Below are 17,251 nucleotides of genomic sequence, written 5' to 3'. Positions count from 1 at the left end.
ACTTCCTGCACAGCTCTCTCTCTCTCAGTGTACTTCAAGAACAGTTTACCGTCAAAAATCTGTTTCCTGCATTATTCACTGCTTATTACGCACCAGTCTGCTGTTGTGTTCACTGCTGTCGGCCTCCGAAAACAAAGCCTCATTTCTGCTGTTCAATACTGAAGAAATGTAAACCTTTTAAAATGATGACAGATTACAAACTCTCAGCTGTGTCTGTAATCAAACCTCTGTAACTTTGCTTCCCTTCAGCAGCATCAGCTCATGTTCACATGTTGATTCATGGTTTGCTTCAGTTTTTGATGGACTGTGATAGGTTTTGTATTGTTGATTGTCATTTATGCTTAGAAACATTTACTCATATATGCTTAGAAGTATATAATCAATTGTAGATTGAAAGAATGTCCCATCCTGGGAGGTCTGTAACAACTCTGTGTAGAAGGGAGTGCATTCATTCCTCTTCAGAGTGTCCTGGCATAAATCACACTCCCTAGGAGAGTTTATCTTTTCTTATTGATTTATGGTATAGCAAACACACGTATATCTGTCTAAGTATAAGAGCCTTTTGTTAGATGGACCCAGATGTCCTGGCACCAGCTTTGGGGAGTCTTCACAGGGTCACATCTTGACCCCCCCCCCCCACACACACACACACACACACACACACAGGCAAGGTACTCTTTGTGTGAATGTAGGCGTCATATGTTAATGAACCTATGCATATTCATGTAACCTCAATAAAAGAACAGTGGTACGGGAGAACGGAGGATAGCAACTGGGGTCAGGCGAGGGAACGGCGTCTGTCCGGTTCTCTCCCGTGCACGAGAAACATGAAGAACTTTGCCTACTTGTGTCTTGCTTTGCAGTGTAATTATATTGTCTTCAACGTTCCAGCGGATGGGTTCAAGCTACGAACCTATCATTAATTGGTCCTTGGATGCCGGAGCCCTGGAATCGCATTCACCGAGGGGAGGAGAGGCACGCTGAAAGACTGACGTCAGCCAGGAAGTTCCTGTGGATTCGCGGTCTGTCCTTTCTCCTCGATGAATGGCGATCGGCGGGATTCGAGGCTGATATTACACGCTAAGCAACACCAAGTAAGTTTAAAGAGGCCGACTCTATAACCGTGTCATTGTGCAGTCTCCGCCATTTTGTGAGGCGTTGAGAAGTTCGCTGCTTTGTGGAGCGATAACTGGGTTAGTGTCCTGAAAAAGAGGTTTTGATTAAATCGCCCAAGGGCCCAAGGGCCCAAGCGTCCGGTGAGTGTCCGGTTTTGAAATCGCCCTGGGTGTGTGTCCCGAGCGTCCCTTCATTGGGTTTTGTCGCGCAACTGGGTGAGCGTCCCACAACTGGGTCAGGGTCCCGAGCGGTCTGGTGTGAGTCCGGAGTAGGCCTATTTTGTGTTGTTGTCATTGTTGTCGTCGTCATTTTTGTTGTTGTTGTGTGAGTGTGTGCGGAGCAGAACACGTGGTCTGTGACACCGACTGTTGTTGTTATCATGGTTTCATAAGCAGCCAGGAGCGTGTGGAGAAGGCCTGCCACATCAGCAGCACTTAAGATGTGCTCTGGTGAAGGGCTTTCCCCCACCCCTTGCTGACACAAAATGTTTATTCTTTAGCTTGCCCTGATCGACAACAGCCTGTGTGCCAGACCATAGACGTAATTGAGGTGGATAGTTGTTAAAAGTAATCTACATTAAGCTTGTGGTTGCTCAAATTCAGTACAATGAAATGACATATGAGCTGAAGTGATATAGGTAAATATTTGAACTAATGAAGTGCATAGAGGCACTTGACCTGTGTGAAAGACTGTCGTCTTATTATGAGCCATTGTTGAGATATAGAGCACACCTGTGAAAACAACTAATATGCTGAACCCTGTATGAAACATCTAAAAGTACGTGATGGAGAAGCTTTATTGAATATGAAAGTGTAAGACTTTGCCGCTGTGGGCAGAGCATGCAACTACTGTGTGATGTTGTGTTGCGGTTTTTTTTTCTTCTGAGCTGATGAGCAAGCTACACATTATCAGATCAAGAGCTGTCTGAGAACTACTCAAAGAGAGGGAAACAGAGCTATGAGTGTGCAGCGTTTCCGTGAGCAGTTTTCCTGCACCTTGACTCGTGTGTGTAGCATCAACATCATGTTTTTCTTTATTTGTTTTGTTGGGTTAAAAATAATTAAATAAACTGGTGATCATATTTATGGATCACCATGGTATCATCAGCCATGTGATTTATTTATGCAGATGAAAAAGAGAAAGAATTTATATTGTAGATGAAAAATAATCATAGGGAAAAAGGTTTTGTGTTGATCAGCCAAAAATAACCACAATTTCATTTTCTGCTTTTAAGAAAGGATTGTTCACAAAAACACACACACACAGAGAGAGAGAGAGAGAGAGAGAGAGAGAGAGAGAGAGATGTGTGTTGGTTAAGCAGCGATGATAATAATGAAAATGTCTTAGTTTGTCACTTCCAGGTGAAAAGCAGACCAGAATCAATTCTCCACGGGCAGCAGTCGGAAGAAAATTATAGGTTGAAATCATTAGAAAAAATTAGAAACACCCAGCCAGAATTTTTTGGCTGAATTGTTTTGCAGCTTCCCATCCTCACCCTGAACAAGCAAGCTCCAAGGAAACTAATCTCTCCCTGAAGACACCAAGTGCAGTTTCAGAAGCACGAGCATGAACATCAACAGTGAACAGGAGTCCAAGAGACAATACCAGAGTTCTGAGCAGTTCTGTGGGCAAACGGCATCAGAAAGAGAAGAACCACCATCTAGATTGGATGGATGGAGATGCGTTTCCAGCCAGCTGCAACCTCACTGTGTGTGAAGGACTTTTGAGAAGACTGTCTGAGTTTGACATTTGCCATGTTTGGAGTGAGATGGCAATAAAAGAGACAGTGGGACAAAGAGAGACATGGGACAAAGCTGAAAAAAAAACTGACTGCCACTGGACTGAAAAGTGGGAGAGAAGGAAAGGAGCAGAAGAGGACTGAGGCTGCTGTTTTAGTGTGGGCAATGAAATTAGGTTAAGGAATTCGGGGAGACAAGCGACTGCCTGGAAGTGGAGGATTGACACAGTGTCCAGACCACCACATAAGGGGGAGGAAGACAAGCACTGAGGTATGCAAGTGTACTGTTAGAAAATGGAAAGTGACACCACACATGCAGATAATATGCACCAGAGATAACACAAAATCATACACAAAGTGTTACACATTACAAGAGGGCATTTGTAGAAGGGGTTAACAACACACCGTGTGGTTGCCGATGGTAACCTGTTTCAGAAAAAAGGGGGAAGGTACATGAAAGGATACATAAAAACAGAACATGTATTAACCCGACTAATACAAACACAAAATGACTCATGAAGATTAGACAACATCTTAAGCGTGAGTCTGTTTATCATCTTGTCCAAGATGGTACAGGATACAAGTGTACAGTGTGATGCAAAGACCAGTGGACTCACAGCACATTAGTTAAGAAATGATTAAATAATAGCAGAGAAGTGTGTAGGAAAGGCAGCTTTTAAGAACATGCTCTGCTGGATATGCAGCTCCACAGACATGCATTAAACCTGCCTAATAACACAAACACACATGCAATGGAAATCAGCTTGTTATCTTTCATCAGTGTTAAAATAGTGTCAATTTAGCAGACACTTGTTATTAAATACTGAATTTATCCAATGCAAAAAATTGACTCTCTAGGTTGCAGGACAACAATTTAACTTTTGTGGGAAAAAAGATCCTGGTTTTACCAACCAGTGATCAGACAATAAATTTAGTTGTTAATATAGTAAATTGGGAGAAGCTTCCTGCTTGATTGATGCAGCACAAGTAATTTACTGTATGAGGGAAATTGTCTTTTGTGATACTAATTTGAACATGCTTTTCTGTCGTCCTGTCAACTTTATTGGTTAATAGCTGGTATGCAAATTAGTTGATCGGTTTTAGATTAATGAAAGGTGACTGAATTCTAGCACGAGTGAATGGGATGTGTTGGAGTTGTTGTGTGTTGAGTGGAGACTCTAAAACACTGAGTTTCCTGTTTTGATGTGCGAGTGAATCCTGTACCTAGATACACAACTCTGAATACGTCAGAACAAACTTCTTTTGTGAAGTGCATGACAGCATGTCACATGTTTTATGATGAAGGGAAAAAGGAAAATTGAATAAAATAGATCTGTGGCCTAAATGAGTGAAGAGCACAGACCTGGTGATTAAACTCATAGCTAATAAGACATTAGGGTTATGTTATGTGTTGTGCAGCTGATGGTTGGTTTGGAGTGAATCTAACTGATGATTCTTCTCCTGTTGTGAAGTTGATGAGGAGTTTGTGTCATGACTTAACAAGGCCTTTTTATTTTGATACTTTCACAGTGCACTGAAAGTTTGGTTTGATAATCTTTGTTATTTTTCATTTTTATCTTTTGAACAGGCACTGATTTTGTTTGTCTATTTCTTTTCTTTAAGCAGATCTGCACATCAGGAATTAAAAGTGCTATACGACCTGTCGAGAAAGCCAAGTGAGTTTCTCCACATTAAAATGGGCTCTGGAGAAAGCCACTTATTGGGACAATATTAAATGAAAGTCCCGGCCTAAAAAGGATTCAGCGATGTAATCCGATCTAAAGTTCTTTTTCTTTTTGAGATGACGTCATTTTGCTGGAAGTGGAAACTAAATGCGACGACGGGTTCCACTATCAGCAAAGAAAGAATGAATGAATGAATGAATGGAAATAAAAACAAACTGACTGACTGGTAAAAGCTGACAGGACTTGACCACGACTCAAGGTTAACCTCCACCTAGACAGGACAAAAGGGTGGATGAATTTATGTGTTTTTTGTTACAGGAGCAGAAAGATGACAGCAACATTCGAGGTTGCGTGATGATTTAACCCTTTAAATGCCATTTTTTATGTTTGTGAACTCTGAAAATTTAACCTTTTTTAGTTTAAATTCTCTGTCTGTGAATTTACTATGTGTGTGTCATTCACTAACTTGTGTTGCTCACAAACATTACTGTGAGAAAGTGTACACACCTGCGCAGTGCTAACATTTACATTTCTTTTTACAGCAGATGATTAATCATGTGATTGATCATGTGATTTATAAGAGGATTAGTTAATGTTTTTCTACTATAGGATTTCTGGGTTTATATGTGAATGACATTCTTTCCACGGCTAGGGATGGCTAACTTTATGGTGTTTTTATGGCACCTCTGGAATGTGGATGGCTGACGCCTGCCCACCAGGATGATCAATGTGTATTGCTAATGTTTGTTTTTCTGAGACTGCATGTAGAGGAGTCAGCGGAAGCAGACAAGTGACATGAGAAAAATATATAAGGGATTCAGTGTTTATGGAATAGTTGAAGATGGGCTATTGAGCTCATAGTGATTGTTGAGTTGAGTGACTTTGCTTAAGAGAAGTCACTGATTACATTAATGTTAACTGAGCACATGGGATGATCCATGTCTGCGGCGAATTATGGTAATAATAGTGATTTAATGATTTGGGAAAACCTGCACATGACACTTGTCTTGCCCGTGCTGACTGCTTATTACTCTTATGATACAATTGTTTATAAGTGTGAAGTTTGATTTTATTTCCAGATCTTGTTTTCCAGGCCATGATGGTGTGTATGCAGGCTCCTGGTGGAGCCAGTTTTTAAGACAGGGATCCAGGTTTGGTGAGTTGACGCATGAGAGTGTCCATGCGTCAAGAGGTGGGGTCCAGAAGTAACATTAAACAATGTTTACTATTATTGTTGCAGTGATTTGTGTGATTAGCCGTTTATTTACAAGTATTAAACCTATGCAAGTGGTGCATCCATGTTCAGATGAGGCTTTGATGGTCTATAAGTGAAGTTCACTGAACTAAAGAATGTGGTTTGATGATTGTTGACATGCTCTCCAAATAGAAGTCTTTCTGAAATACAGGTGCAGCAGTGAGAAGCGAGAAACATTCCAGGCATAGCCCAGGCAGTGGTTGAGGTCAAAGGTCAAGCTGGTTTGGGCCCATCATGAGATCAGACCTTGGAGCCACAGCAAGGACCATGAAACTGCGTTGGAATGAGGGCTGTACCAAGGGGGAGTTCCAGAGGCCAATTCAGATCCAGCAGGCCCAAAATCAGGATTATCCATGACGAGAAGGAGTGCCTGAGAGGATCGTCCACAAGATGGGAGCTGAGGCCAGGAGAGAGGCTTCAGGAGGATCAGAGATCACCTTCAGCACAGCAGACATCACACAGAGTGCTGCGCTACTGAGCTTCCAGAAGATCAAGAGGAGACTTCCCACAGCAAGCAGCGTTGGGACAGGAAAACTCGAGGGATGAGGGGGGCGTGCCAAGCTCCATCGACAACGCAGAGGGAGTCTAAGGATGACATCATGATTCTGTGAAAAGCACAGGAACCAGAAGCTATGGTGGTGATAACAACAGTTTCCTATGAGGTCTGCAGCTTTGGAAATAGCTGAGACCCATGTTGACAAACAACAAAACCAACTGGTATGATTGGATGTTTATTCTACATACATTTGGATTCTGGTCCTATGGACCACGAAACAACTAGAAGAGACATTCATGACGCCCTGCAGAACTCAAACCACTCTGCAGGGAGACATGTGATGTGCACACCCGGAGGAAGCATCACCAAGGTGAGATGTTTTTGAAAATGTTACTTTCTTATTTTCACTATTAAATTAACAATTTCTTGTTTGCTTGTAGGATGCAGTTTGCCCTGAGATGAGATCAATGAATGGGATAACCGCTAATACATTTGTTAAACTGTGTATTTTTTCAGTAATTTAGGGTGATTTGACAAATGCTGAGTATAAGAATGTTTGCATTGAAACTGTCAGACATGAGGTATTCATAACTGGGAACTTTTCTAGCATAAAGGTCAAAAGGGGGGAATGATAGGTTTTGTATTGTTGATTGTCATTTATGCTTAGAAACATTTACTCATATATGCTTAGAAGTATATAATCAATTGTAGATTGAAAGAATGTCCCATCCTAGGAGGTCTGTAACAACTCTGTGTAGAAGGGAGTGCATTCATTCCTCTTTAGAGTGTCCTGGCATAAATCACACTCCCTAGGAGAGTTTATCTTTTCTTATTGATTTATGGTATAGCAAACACACGTATATCTGTTTAAGTATAAGAGCCTTTTGTTAGATGGACCCAGACGTCCTGGCACCAGCTTTGGGGAGTCTTCACAGGGTCACATCTTGACCCCACACACACACACACACACACACACACACACACACACACACACACACACACACACACACACAGGCAAGGTACTCTTTGTGTGAATGTAGATGTCATATGTTAATGAACCTATGCATATTCATGTAACCTCAATAAAAGAACAGTGGTACGGGAGAACGGAGGAGAGCAACTGGGGTCAGGCGAGGGAACGGCGCCTGTCCGGTTCTCTCCCGTGCACGAGAAACATGAAGAACTTTGCCTACTTGTGTCTTGCTTTGCAGTGTAATTATATTGTCTTCAACGTTCCAGCGGATGGGTTCAAGCTACAAACCTATCAGACTGCAGAATATTTTGAAGGTTATCTGCTATAAAAAGCCAGAACAGGAAAATCTGCTTCATGTGTTTCTGTTTGATCCTCAGTGACTTTGACACAAAGGCCTCTGCTGTGATGATCACACCTCTGATCAAGTCTCACAGTGTCAGCTTTGTTTTTATACATATGGATATGTGCTGATAAATGATCAGAATTATAATATTTCCCACTGTCTGCTGTGTGCCGTGACCTTTGACCTGCTAAAGACAGTCAGCTGTGGATTATTCATTGTTGTGTCTGATACTTAGAACTGTGAGGAAGAACACTACACAGTTAATCAGGGTCCCCTCTCTCTGAATCAGGAAAGGTGGGCAGGCCGCGTGTGGGCCGCCGGCCATACGTTGAGTCTCACTGTTTGAAATGTGAACATTGTTCTGCTGCAGTCAATGGACTAAACCAGAGAAGAAGAAAACAGACTTTACCATGAAGATCCTCAGTGTGGATCAGTATAATATCAGCCTGATGTCTGCAGTTTAGTGTCAGCACAACTTTCACATCATATTCATCTCAGCACAACTAAAACATGCTGACTGACCTCAGAGTTTCAAGTCCACATCCTGGACTCTCCAGGAAACCACACAGATGCTTCACTCCTGAATCCTGCAGGTTGTTGTTGGAGCTCAGCTCCAGCTGTCTCAGATGGGAGGGGTTGGACTTCAGTGCTGCTGCCAGATAATCACAGCAGATCTCTGACAAACCACAGTTCCTCAATCTGTATAAAGAATGAAAGATGTAAGTTTATTAGACAAAGTGTGAGCTTGAAATCATTCAGTGTTTCATCATCTGTTCAGAGCTGAAGAAGGTTCAGAATGGAGAAGTTTAGAAAATGGAAACTCCAAACAGCTGAAGCCAACAGGAAGCAGCTTCAAACAAACACAACAAGAGAAAAAACTCTGAATGTTTCACATTAAAGTCGTACATTTCTCATAAAAAACAGGACAAAGACGTGAAAAAGTCGTGTTTTTCCTTCCAGGAACCACAAGGCTTCACTTTTAAAGGTGAAGTGTGAAAGAAATGGACATATTTGAAGTCCAACACCTTTTTCCAGTCACATTATTCAAGCAGACAAACTACAAGCTCATTTTCATTCCAACAAGTCATCTTCTGACCTGGACTAACAACACTGGTCTCTATGTGCAGCTGGCTGTGAGACCAGTGCTCAGGGAGCGTCTACAAAGTGCAACACTGAAAGAACATCACACACTCATTTGCTTCCATCATCCAACCTGAAGAGGAAACAGAGACGGCTCCCCTTCAAAGTAAAAGCTGCTCCTTTTGGATACAGTATCAAAGAAAGTCTACAGTATAACATAGAAAAGACAGAACAAAGTTTTGGTTGTTTTTAAATTGTGCAGAAATGAAACTACACTAAGCTCAATTATGTGACAGACATTTCATCCCATGTGAGTTTGGCCTCATCCTGGGCCGGCTTATCCAGCACACACTGTGACCACAGGCCCAGGGGCCACGCACAGCTGGGCTCCATCCAAGAGACAGGAAACAAACCAACACAATAATAAAAAGCACCATGTCATCTTCTTACATCTTCAAGACAAACATAGTAAAAACATGAGCATATTTGTTTCCTGATAAAATGATGTGACAGGTAGAACAGAGTAAAGTGGTGGTGTTACAGCCTTTCTCCCCTCTGCTGCCGAGGCTGTTAGTCTCTCCCAAACTCAGCTACAGGACTTCCAAATGAATGACAGCAGCAGAAGTGGCTTTACAAATGAAAGAGGAAGAGGAGAAAAAGAGGAGAGGGAGGCCACCCTGACCATCACTCCAGCTGAAAACATCACACTTCCATTAAAGTTGGTGAGAAAATGTTGAGCAGGATGAGCTGCTGGCTAATCTGGAGGCTGTAGCAGCAGCTCACAGTCACAGTGGATTTCCACTCATGAAAAAGCTCTGGCTGCTTCATTTCTCATCTCATATCAGAGACTTTAATGCTTCACTGAAGCTGTACTGTGATGCTTCCATATCCCAGTGAGGCCTCCATAATGATTTCAGCTGTTCTGTACACACACTGTGTGCCCTGTATGGCTCAAAGTCTCTGCAGCCTGTTTTTATCTGCTATCATCAGATCTTCATCATCCTCATTCACATCCCTCACACACTCTACAGCCTCATCAGCACTGACTTCATCTTCACTGACTGATGGAGCACAACATGAACCTGTGGAGTCTGAAACACTGTCCTGTCAAACATCTCCCCGTCACCACTCCACTTCTGTCAGCCTTTAAATGAACCCTGCTCAAGTCTGTCACTTCTGTTTGGAGCCAAAAGGAAAAACTGTTGTTCAGTCGTTTGGAAAGACAACATTTCTGAAAGCACTCAAACTTCTTCACATTTGTCTTCAGAGACATCCTGAACATTTAGGAACTAAAGAAAGTTTCAAACATCCATCAAAGACCTGAAATATAGAAAAACAACAACAGCCGCAGTCAGTGAACTCACCTCAGAGTCTCCAGTCCACAGTTTGGACTCTCCAGTCCAGCACACAGAAGTTTCATCCCGGAATCCTGGAGGTTGTAGTTTCCACTCATGTCCAGCTCTGTCAGATGGGAGGGGTTGGACTTCAGAGCTGAGGCCACAACTTCACAGTGAGACTCTGAGAGTCCACACTGAGTCAGTCTGTGATGATAGAAAATATAAAATGTGTTATTATAAAAGCAGAAAATCTGCATTATAAACACAGACTGAATGTATATGAAGACAAAACAGAGTGAGGTCATAATCTGATGAATCTGCTCTTCACATCTGTGCTTCAGCTCCTCTTATTGTGTTAGACATGACACAACGATTGAATCTCTCTCAGACCTGCAGACTTTTAATGAGAATCTTTGTTTGGCTTTAATCTGCAGATGAAGGAGGAAGATGGTGTCACATTTAGGCTTCCATAATGTCCACAGTCTGTCACTGAGATCTGATCCAGAGTCAGAGTGAAGACACACATTTGGACTGTTTCCTGTTTTGACTCCAGAACATTTTGAATGAGTTCAGCTCAGTGAAGAGTTCCAGCTGGAAAGATGATCTCTGTTTGCTACCTGCTGTCAGGTACGACTGTTCACGTCCACACGCAGGAAAAACCTGCTGACTGTTACCAAACGGAGCAGAAATCTCATCACTGGACAATAATGATGAATGAACTCAGAGCTGCTGATATCAGATCTGATTTCAGGGGAACTAAACACAGAAATGATTGGCTCATTTTAGCTTTCTGAGCCATTATCTGCTGCTGTGTCGCTAGTTGGCAGAAAATGATTTGTATTCCTGTTCAGGGCTTCAGTGTTTATGAGTCCAGATCCAGGTGACAGCAAGTCAAAATGATGTTACCTGTCTGTGTCCAGCAGCAGCCTGTATTCACTTTGAATATTGTTATAACCTGACATGGATCAGTTTGTCTTTGATTGGTTTGTAAATGTCACTGTTTCCATTGGACCTGAGTGACGTACAAAGACAGAGAGGGAGAGAAAGCAAAGAGAGAGCAAACACAAACAGGTGAGAGTGGACAGGTGACCAAGGTCAGCAACCAATCAGAGAGCTTCTGTTTGACCCACAGTCACTGATGATGACTGCACATCACCAAGCAGTGTGTTACTCTGATATCAAATATGGATCCTGCTCTTATAATAATGATCATCAGATGATATTATTGTGTTATTTTGTAGCTGAATACGATGTTTGTGTGATTATCAGTGAAAGAAGCAGTGAGGAGGATGGAGAGAGAGAGAGGACAGAGGGTGAAGTTAGAAACACTAAAAGGATTTTTCATGGATTTCATGGATGATTTGAGTGATTTCCAGCAGGACACTTAAACATGTCAGTGGACGTCCTAAAGAACATATTCACTGATATGAAACGTGTCATTGAACAGGATTAATATCAGTGGAAACATGGTGGAAACAGCTGTGACTGCATGGATGTGACACACTTCAAATCTGTTCTCCACTCTTGGATTTGGGATCCATGGAGCTGCTGCTGAGTCTGTACAATAAAGGAATGGTGTGGAAGGTTGCAGCGTACGGACACAAACACTTTGTGGTTACAACCTAAATCTCCCACAGTCTATAAAGCACTGATGACATCATGACGTCTGGCAAGCGCTGCCAGGAAGTTAGCTCGGGGATGTAAACAGCAGTCAAAAACACAGCAGTGACTTCCACCAGCAGAAAATAGGCACGACATTTCAGCAGCAACAACTAAACACTGAACTGAAGCTCTTTGATTAATGAGGACATGAAGTCAGACATCAGGAGCAGCAGCAGGAATGAGAGTGAATCCATGAGCTGCTATGACAACAGCGTTAGCTCACATATTTGACACATGTTCAGTCCAGATGTCAGCAGTGTCTTCTCACTCAGTTTGTCCCACTGTTGGCAGTAAGGGAGCACAGCTGGTTCACCTCTGAGCCCTCACTCTGAACCACTCATCAGTACATCACACTTTAATCACACTAAACCAGAGTCTTCCTCAGCACCTTCATCCTCACTCACCATGTTTATGCCACTAAACTCTGTGTCTGTAGTTCTGTCTGTAGTCATAGGAGAAGCTCAGACGGCGACTGCTCTGGATATTTGTCACTGTGTTTAACATTAGACTTCATTTCACTACAAAGATAAAATACAAAAATAGATTCTTATTTCTGTCTTCTCTCTAACAGCAGCGTCTGAATGACCCACAGCAGCAGCAGCAGCAGCAGCAGGTTTAAGAAACTCAAACTAATGAGAGTCATTTAGTACTGCGTATATCTAAAGAACTAAACTACTAATCTACACTAATTAATGATGTTAATGATCACATCTGGACTCACCCAGCCTTTCTGCAGTTCCTCACAGCTGGAATCAGTCTCCGTCGTCCCCGCTCTGATGTTTTGTACTTCTGCAGGTCCAACTCACCCAGAACCTCCTCTGACATCTGCAGCATGAAGGCCAGAGCTGAGCACTGGATGTCAGAGAGTTCCTTCTCTGATCTGTTCTCTGACTTCAGGAACTCTTGGATCTCCTGATGTACTGAGAGGTCGTTCATCTCCATCAGACAGTGGAAGATGTTGATGCTTCTGTCAGGAGAGATTTCATCACTGTTCATCTCCTTCAGGTTGTTGATGACTCTCTGGATGGTTTCTGGACTGATCTCTGTCTGACCCAGCAGACCTACTAAGAGTCTCTGGTTGGACTCCAGACAGAGGCCATGAAGGAAGCGAACAAACAGGTCCAGGTGGCCATTTTCACTCTCGAGGGATTTATACATGGCTCTGTTCAGGAAATCATCCAGAGATGATTTCCAATAAGTTTGTCCCAGAAGGTTCCTCAGCACCTTTGTCTTCCTGTTGGTGAAACAGTGGAACATGTAGACAGCAGCCAGAAACTCCTGAATGCTCAGATGAACAAAGCAGTAGACTGGTTTCTGGAAGATCACACACTCTCTTTTGAAGATCTCTGTACAAACTCCTGAGTACACCGAGGCCTCTGTCACATCCAGACCACACTGCTCCAGGTCTTCTTGGTAGAACATGATGTTTCCTTTCTCAAGATGTTCAAACGCCAGCCTCCCCAGCTTCAGAAGAACATCCCTGTCAGCCTCCGTCAGCTCCTGTGGACTCGTCTCACGTCCCTCATGGTACTTGTTCTTCTTCCTCTTTGTCTGAACCAGCAGGAAGTGTGAGTACATGTCAGTCAGGGTCTTGGGCAGCTCTCCTCTCTGCTCTGTAGTCAACATGTGCTCCAGAACTGTAGCAGTGATCCAGCAGAAGACTGGGATACTACACATGATGTGGAGGCTCCTGGATGTCTTCATGTGGGAGATGATTCTGCTGGACAGTTCTTCATCACTGAATCTCCTCCTGAAGTACTCCTCCTTCTGGGCGTCAGTGAAGCCTCGTACTTCTGTTAGCCTGTCAACACATGTAGGAGGGATCTGATTGGCTGCTGCGGGTCGGGAAGTTATCCAGACGAGAGCCGAGGGAAGCAGATTCCCCTGGATGAGGTTTGTCAGCAGCTGGCTGACTGATGACTTCTGTGTGACATCAGACAGCAGCTTCCTGTTGGTGAAATCCAATGAAAGTCTGCTTTCATCCAGGCCGTCAAAGATGAACAAAAGCTGAGAGACAGCCAGCTTCTCTGCTGTGACCTTCTGTAATGTTGGATGGAAAACATGGAGCAGCTCCAGAAGACTGTACTGCTCATCTCTGATCAGGTTCAGCTCCCTGAATGAAAGCAGAACCACCACACTGACATGTTGGTTCTCCAAGCCCTCTGCCCAGTCCAGAGTGAACTTCTGCACTGAGAAGGTTTTTCCAACACCAGCCACGCCGTTGGTCAGAACCACTCTGATGGGTCTCTGTTGGTCAGGTAAGGCTTTAAAGATGTCCTGGCACCTGATTGGAGCGTCATGGAGGGCGTCCATCTTGGAAGCTGTCTCCAGCTGCCTCACCTCATGTTGGGTATGAACCTCTTCACTCTGTCCCTCTGTGATGTAGAGCTCAGTGTAGATCCTGTTGAGGAGGGTTCTACTTCCTGTTTCATCACTTCCTTCAGTCACGCGTTCACATCTCCTCCTCAGACTGATTTTATGTTCATCTAAAACCTCCTGCAGACCAACATCTGCTGAAAGAAAGAAAAACAATGAGACTAAAGAGAAAGAAAACTCTTCAATGTCTGAACAACAGAAGAAGTCCAGTTTTCAGAAATGAGTCCATCAGCAGACAGATGTTCAGTCTTACTTTGTACACAGCTGCTCTGACTGGCTGTCTGCAGTCCAGCTCTGCTTCTGGATCTTTCTCCACACTGTGCAGAAGCTCTGATGGTGACACAGAAAAGTCAAAGTGGAGATACTTCTGTCCACCTTTGATTAGACTCATTTTAAAAAGGAAAACAAAGTTTTCAGTCATGTTCAGTCAGTCAAACACAGTCATGTTTCCAGTTCACTGACTTACATTTATTCCATGGACACTCACTCTAACCTGAACCACAGCTACAACCCAACATTGTTGAGGCCTCATCCCCTCCTTTCCTGACTGTAGAGGTTAAATATGCAACAACCAACAAATAAAAGAATTTGGTTCATTTCAAAGAAATTCAAGTAAAGTAACCGTAGTAAAGGAGACAACATTGATGGTGGGATTATTTGAAAGATTTGCTTTAGTCACGTCACAGAAACATATAACAGAAACTCTTTCAGTGTTATTCATTAATAAATTAACAGATAAACTGTGAAGAAGAAAAAAACTGAGATTTAAAGGAGAGAGTGAGCTCTGGGATAAACTGCTCGCTTCACGTCCTTCTCAGCTCACAGACACTCATCCTCATATTTTCCTTTAACATTTGATGGTATAATTCATCTGAGTTTACACTTTATCTGCATAAATACAGAAAAACAGACCCAAACACTAGAAACCATCAGTTTCACCATGTAGAATATATTGTTGTTTCCTTGCTTTTAATTCAGAGAAAAACTCTGATTTGGATTTTCTCTGTTCTCTTTGCCACAGCCCATCCCAGCAGCAGCTGAAGCAGCTGACTGTCACAACACTGAATAACACTTTAGGAGGAATTTCAGAGGTCAGTAAAGCTCCAGTTTCAACATCAGTTAATTAATCATAGTTAATCATAAATGTGAACCTGGCTGGCACACATGTTAATGTTAGCCATGTAAATATTAGCAGTTAGCTGAGGCCACAAGAAGAAGAGGCCCTAGAAGAACAATGGATGATAAGATTAGATTTTCAAGACTAGGCAGAGACGTGTTTTCCTTTACTGTCTCTTACAGAGGAGGGAGCAGATACCAGACGAGGTCACGGAGGTACGGGGAGGATTCGCAGCAGACAGCAAGACTGCCACGTCCATGCGAGAGAGCGATGGCTATGATAATCTCTGTTTTTGTCTCCCTATATAATGTTGTACAGCCCATTTGAGGGTTAACACAAACATTAGTCCTTCTACTTAAGTATGTTTGACACTTTGTTTACGCCTAAATTAACTTTATGTCACGGTCTGGCTAGGGCAGATCGTATGTTGCAGGGAAGGACTCAAGCGCAGACCGAAATGAGATATGAATAACAAAACAAGCCGTTTATTAAGGCAAGAAACGAGGGTACAAATATAATAGGGAATCGATGAAAACTAAACAATGATCTAAACTGGGTGAACTAAAACGAAACATACAAAACTCTAAACATAACGAACTGACAGGGATACCTGGAGCGGAGACATAGGAACAACGGAGCAATACAACGGGTGAATACAACGGACGACCTGACAAAGAAAGACTGAGAGCACACAGACTAAATGGACACAGGAGGACAATGAGGGAAGTGGCAACACATGGGCCCAGCTGACACATGAACATAATTACGTCACAGGGGGAGAGTAACTGAACATGATGAACACAGACACACCAGACCTCTTCACAATAAAACAGGAAACACAGTGAGATATAGACATGACAACCTGAACTGAACAACATAAGCCACATACATGAAATACATGAAAAGCAGGGGAGACTTAACATAGTGGAAACACGAGGGGAAAATAACTAGAAACATCTAGGCATGATAGACTAAACATAGTGGGAACACGAGGGGTAAAAATGAACTGGAAACAACTAGGCATGATAACGATGAACTTAGGAAACCTGAAGGCTACACAAACTAAACACAAAACGTTGGGTCAGCAGACCCAGGATCATGACACTTTACTGTTAAAGAGTTTTCATGTTTCTGTAATCCACCAGTGTGCTCATGCTTTTTTAAGTGAAAAGAGATTTTTAATGATCAAATATAATTATGTTTGTTATTTGTGGATTTTAAATGTCCTTGACAGAGACAGATGATAATCATTATCCTGCACTGTGGTTTCAGGTTTGGTCGAGCTAGCACAAAGAATGGCTATGTTGAACTTCCTCCTGGGATCCACACTAAGAAGTGAGTCCAACATTAGCAGGGTCTCTTTCCTTTATCTGGATTCACTTTAGCATTCACAGTCACGTGAAGCTTGTTATTAACTCGATAAGTCAACCCAGGGTTTCAGCTGAGCGCTCACATGAAACACATGGTGTTGGCAGCATCTGATCAATCATATTCATGGAGACGTGTATCAGCAACAGAGCAGCTGAGTTTGCAGAAGGAAGTCAAACTAAACCACAGGAACAATATGAGGAGATTACACACATAATAAAATACTAGCAGTAACACAGCTGCTGCAGACAAATCAGTCGTGTGATCGTGTGTGAGAGGAGAAGGACTGTAAAGGAGTTTGGTGTTAAAAGCTCTGTATGAATGTGGGAGACTTTGAAGGGCTTTAAAAAGGCCAATATACAATAAAAGGCAGCAAAACTGCTGAGTGTGAAAGTCACCAGACTTATCAGACCTCTGTGATTAAGACCTGTAAGAACACCTGTTTGTACTTGTTGGCATTATATCAAACACACACGTATATTAAGCCTTTGTTTGAACTCTGGTTGAATTTGTTACTTTCAGACTGTGAAACATCACAGAGGCTGCAGCTGCAGATCTTTTATTCACCTGGAAAATTACTTTAAATGTTAGATGGAAAATGTATTGCTCAGTTTAACCAAAGTAAGAACAAGAATCCATAAACCTTCATAAAGACAAACATCTCCCAGAACATTGAGCTGCTGAAGTGTCACTGAAGGGAAAAAC

The 17,251-nt window shown here is 42.6% G+C and overlaps 1 protein-coding gene across 1 annotated transcript in view; it reads right to left on the bottom strand.

Annotated features, from left to right (window-relative positions):
* LOC309702568 (uncharacterized protein) overlaps positions 1–17,251 on the bottom strand; it is a 1,257,380-nt gene that overhangs the window by 564,565 nt on the left and 675,564 nt on the right. The window contains exon 20 of the mRNA XM_082527161.1: positions 8,129–8,305. Within this exon, the coding sequence (XP_082383287.1) occupies positions 8,129–8,305 (177 nt within the window). The remainder of the gene's footprint in view (positions 1–8,128; positions 8,306–17,251) is intronic.

This window comes from Aulonocara stuartgranti (genome assembly GCF_965226115.1).
Source record: "Aulonocara stuartgranti genome assembly, chromosome: 3".
NCBI lineage: Eukaryota > Metazoa > Chordata > Actinopteri > Cichliformes > Cichlidae > Aulonocara > Aulonocara stuartgranti.
Note: the sequence above shows the minus strand (reverse complement) of the source record. Positions and strands in the feature narration are given on the sequence as shown.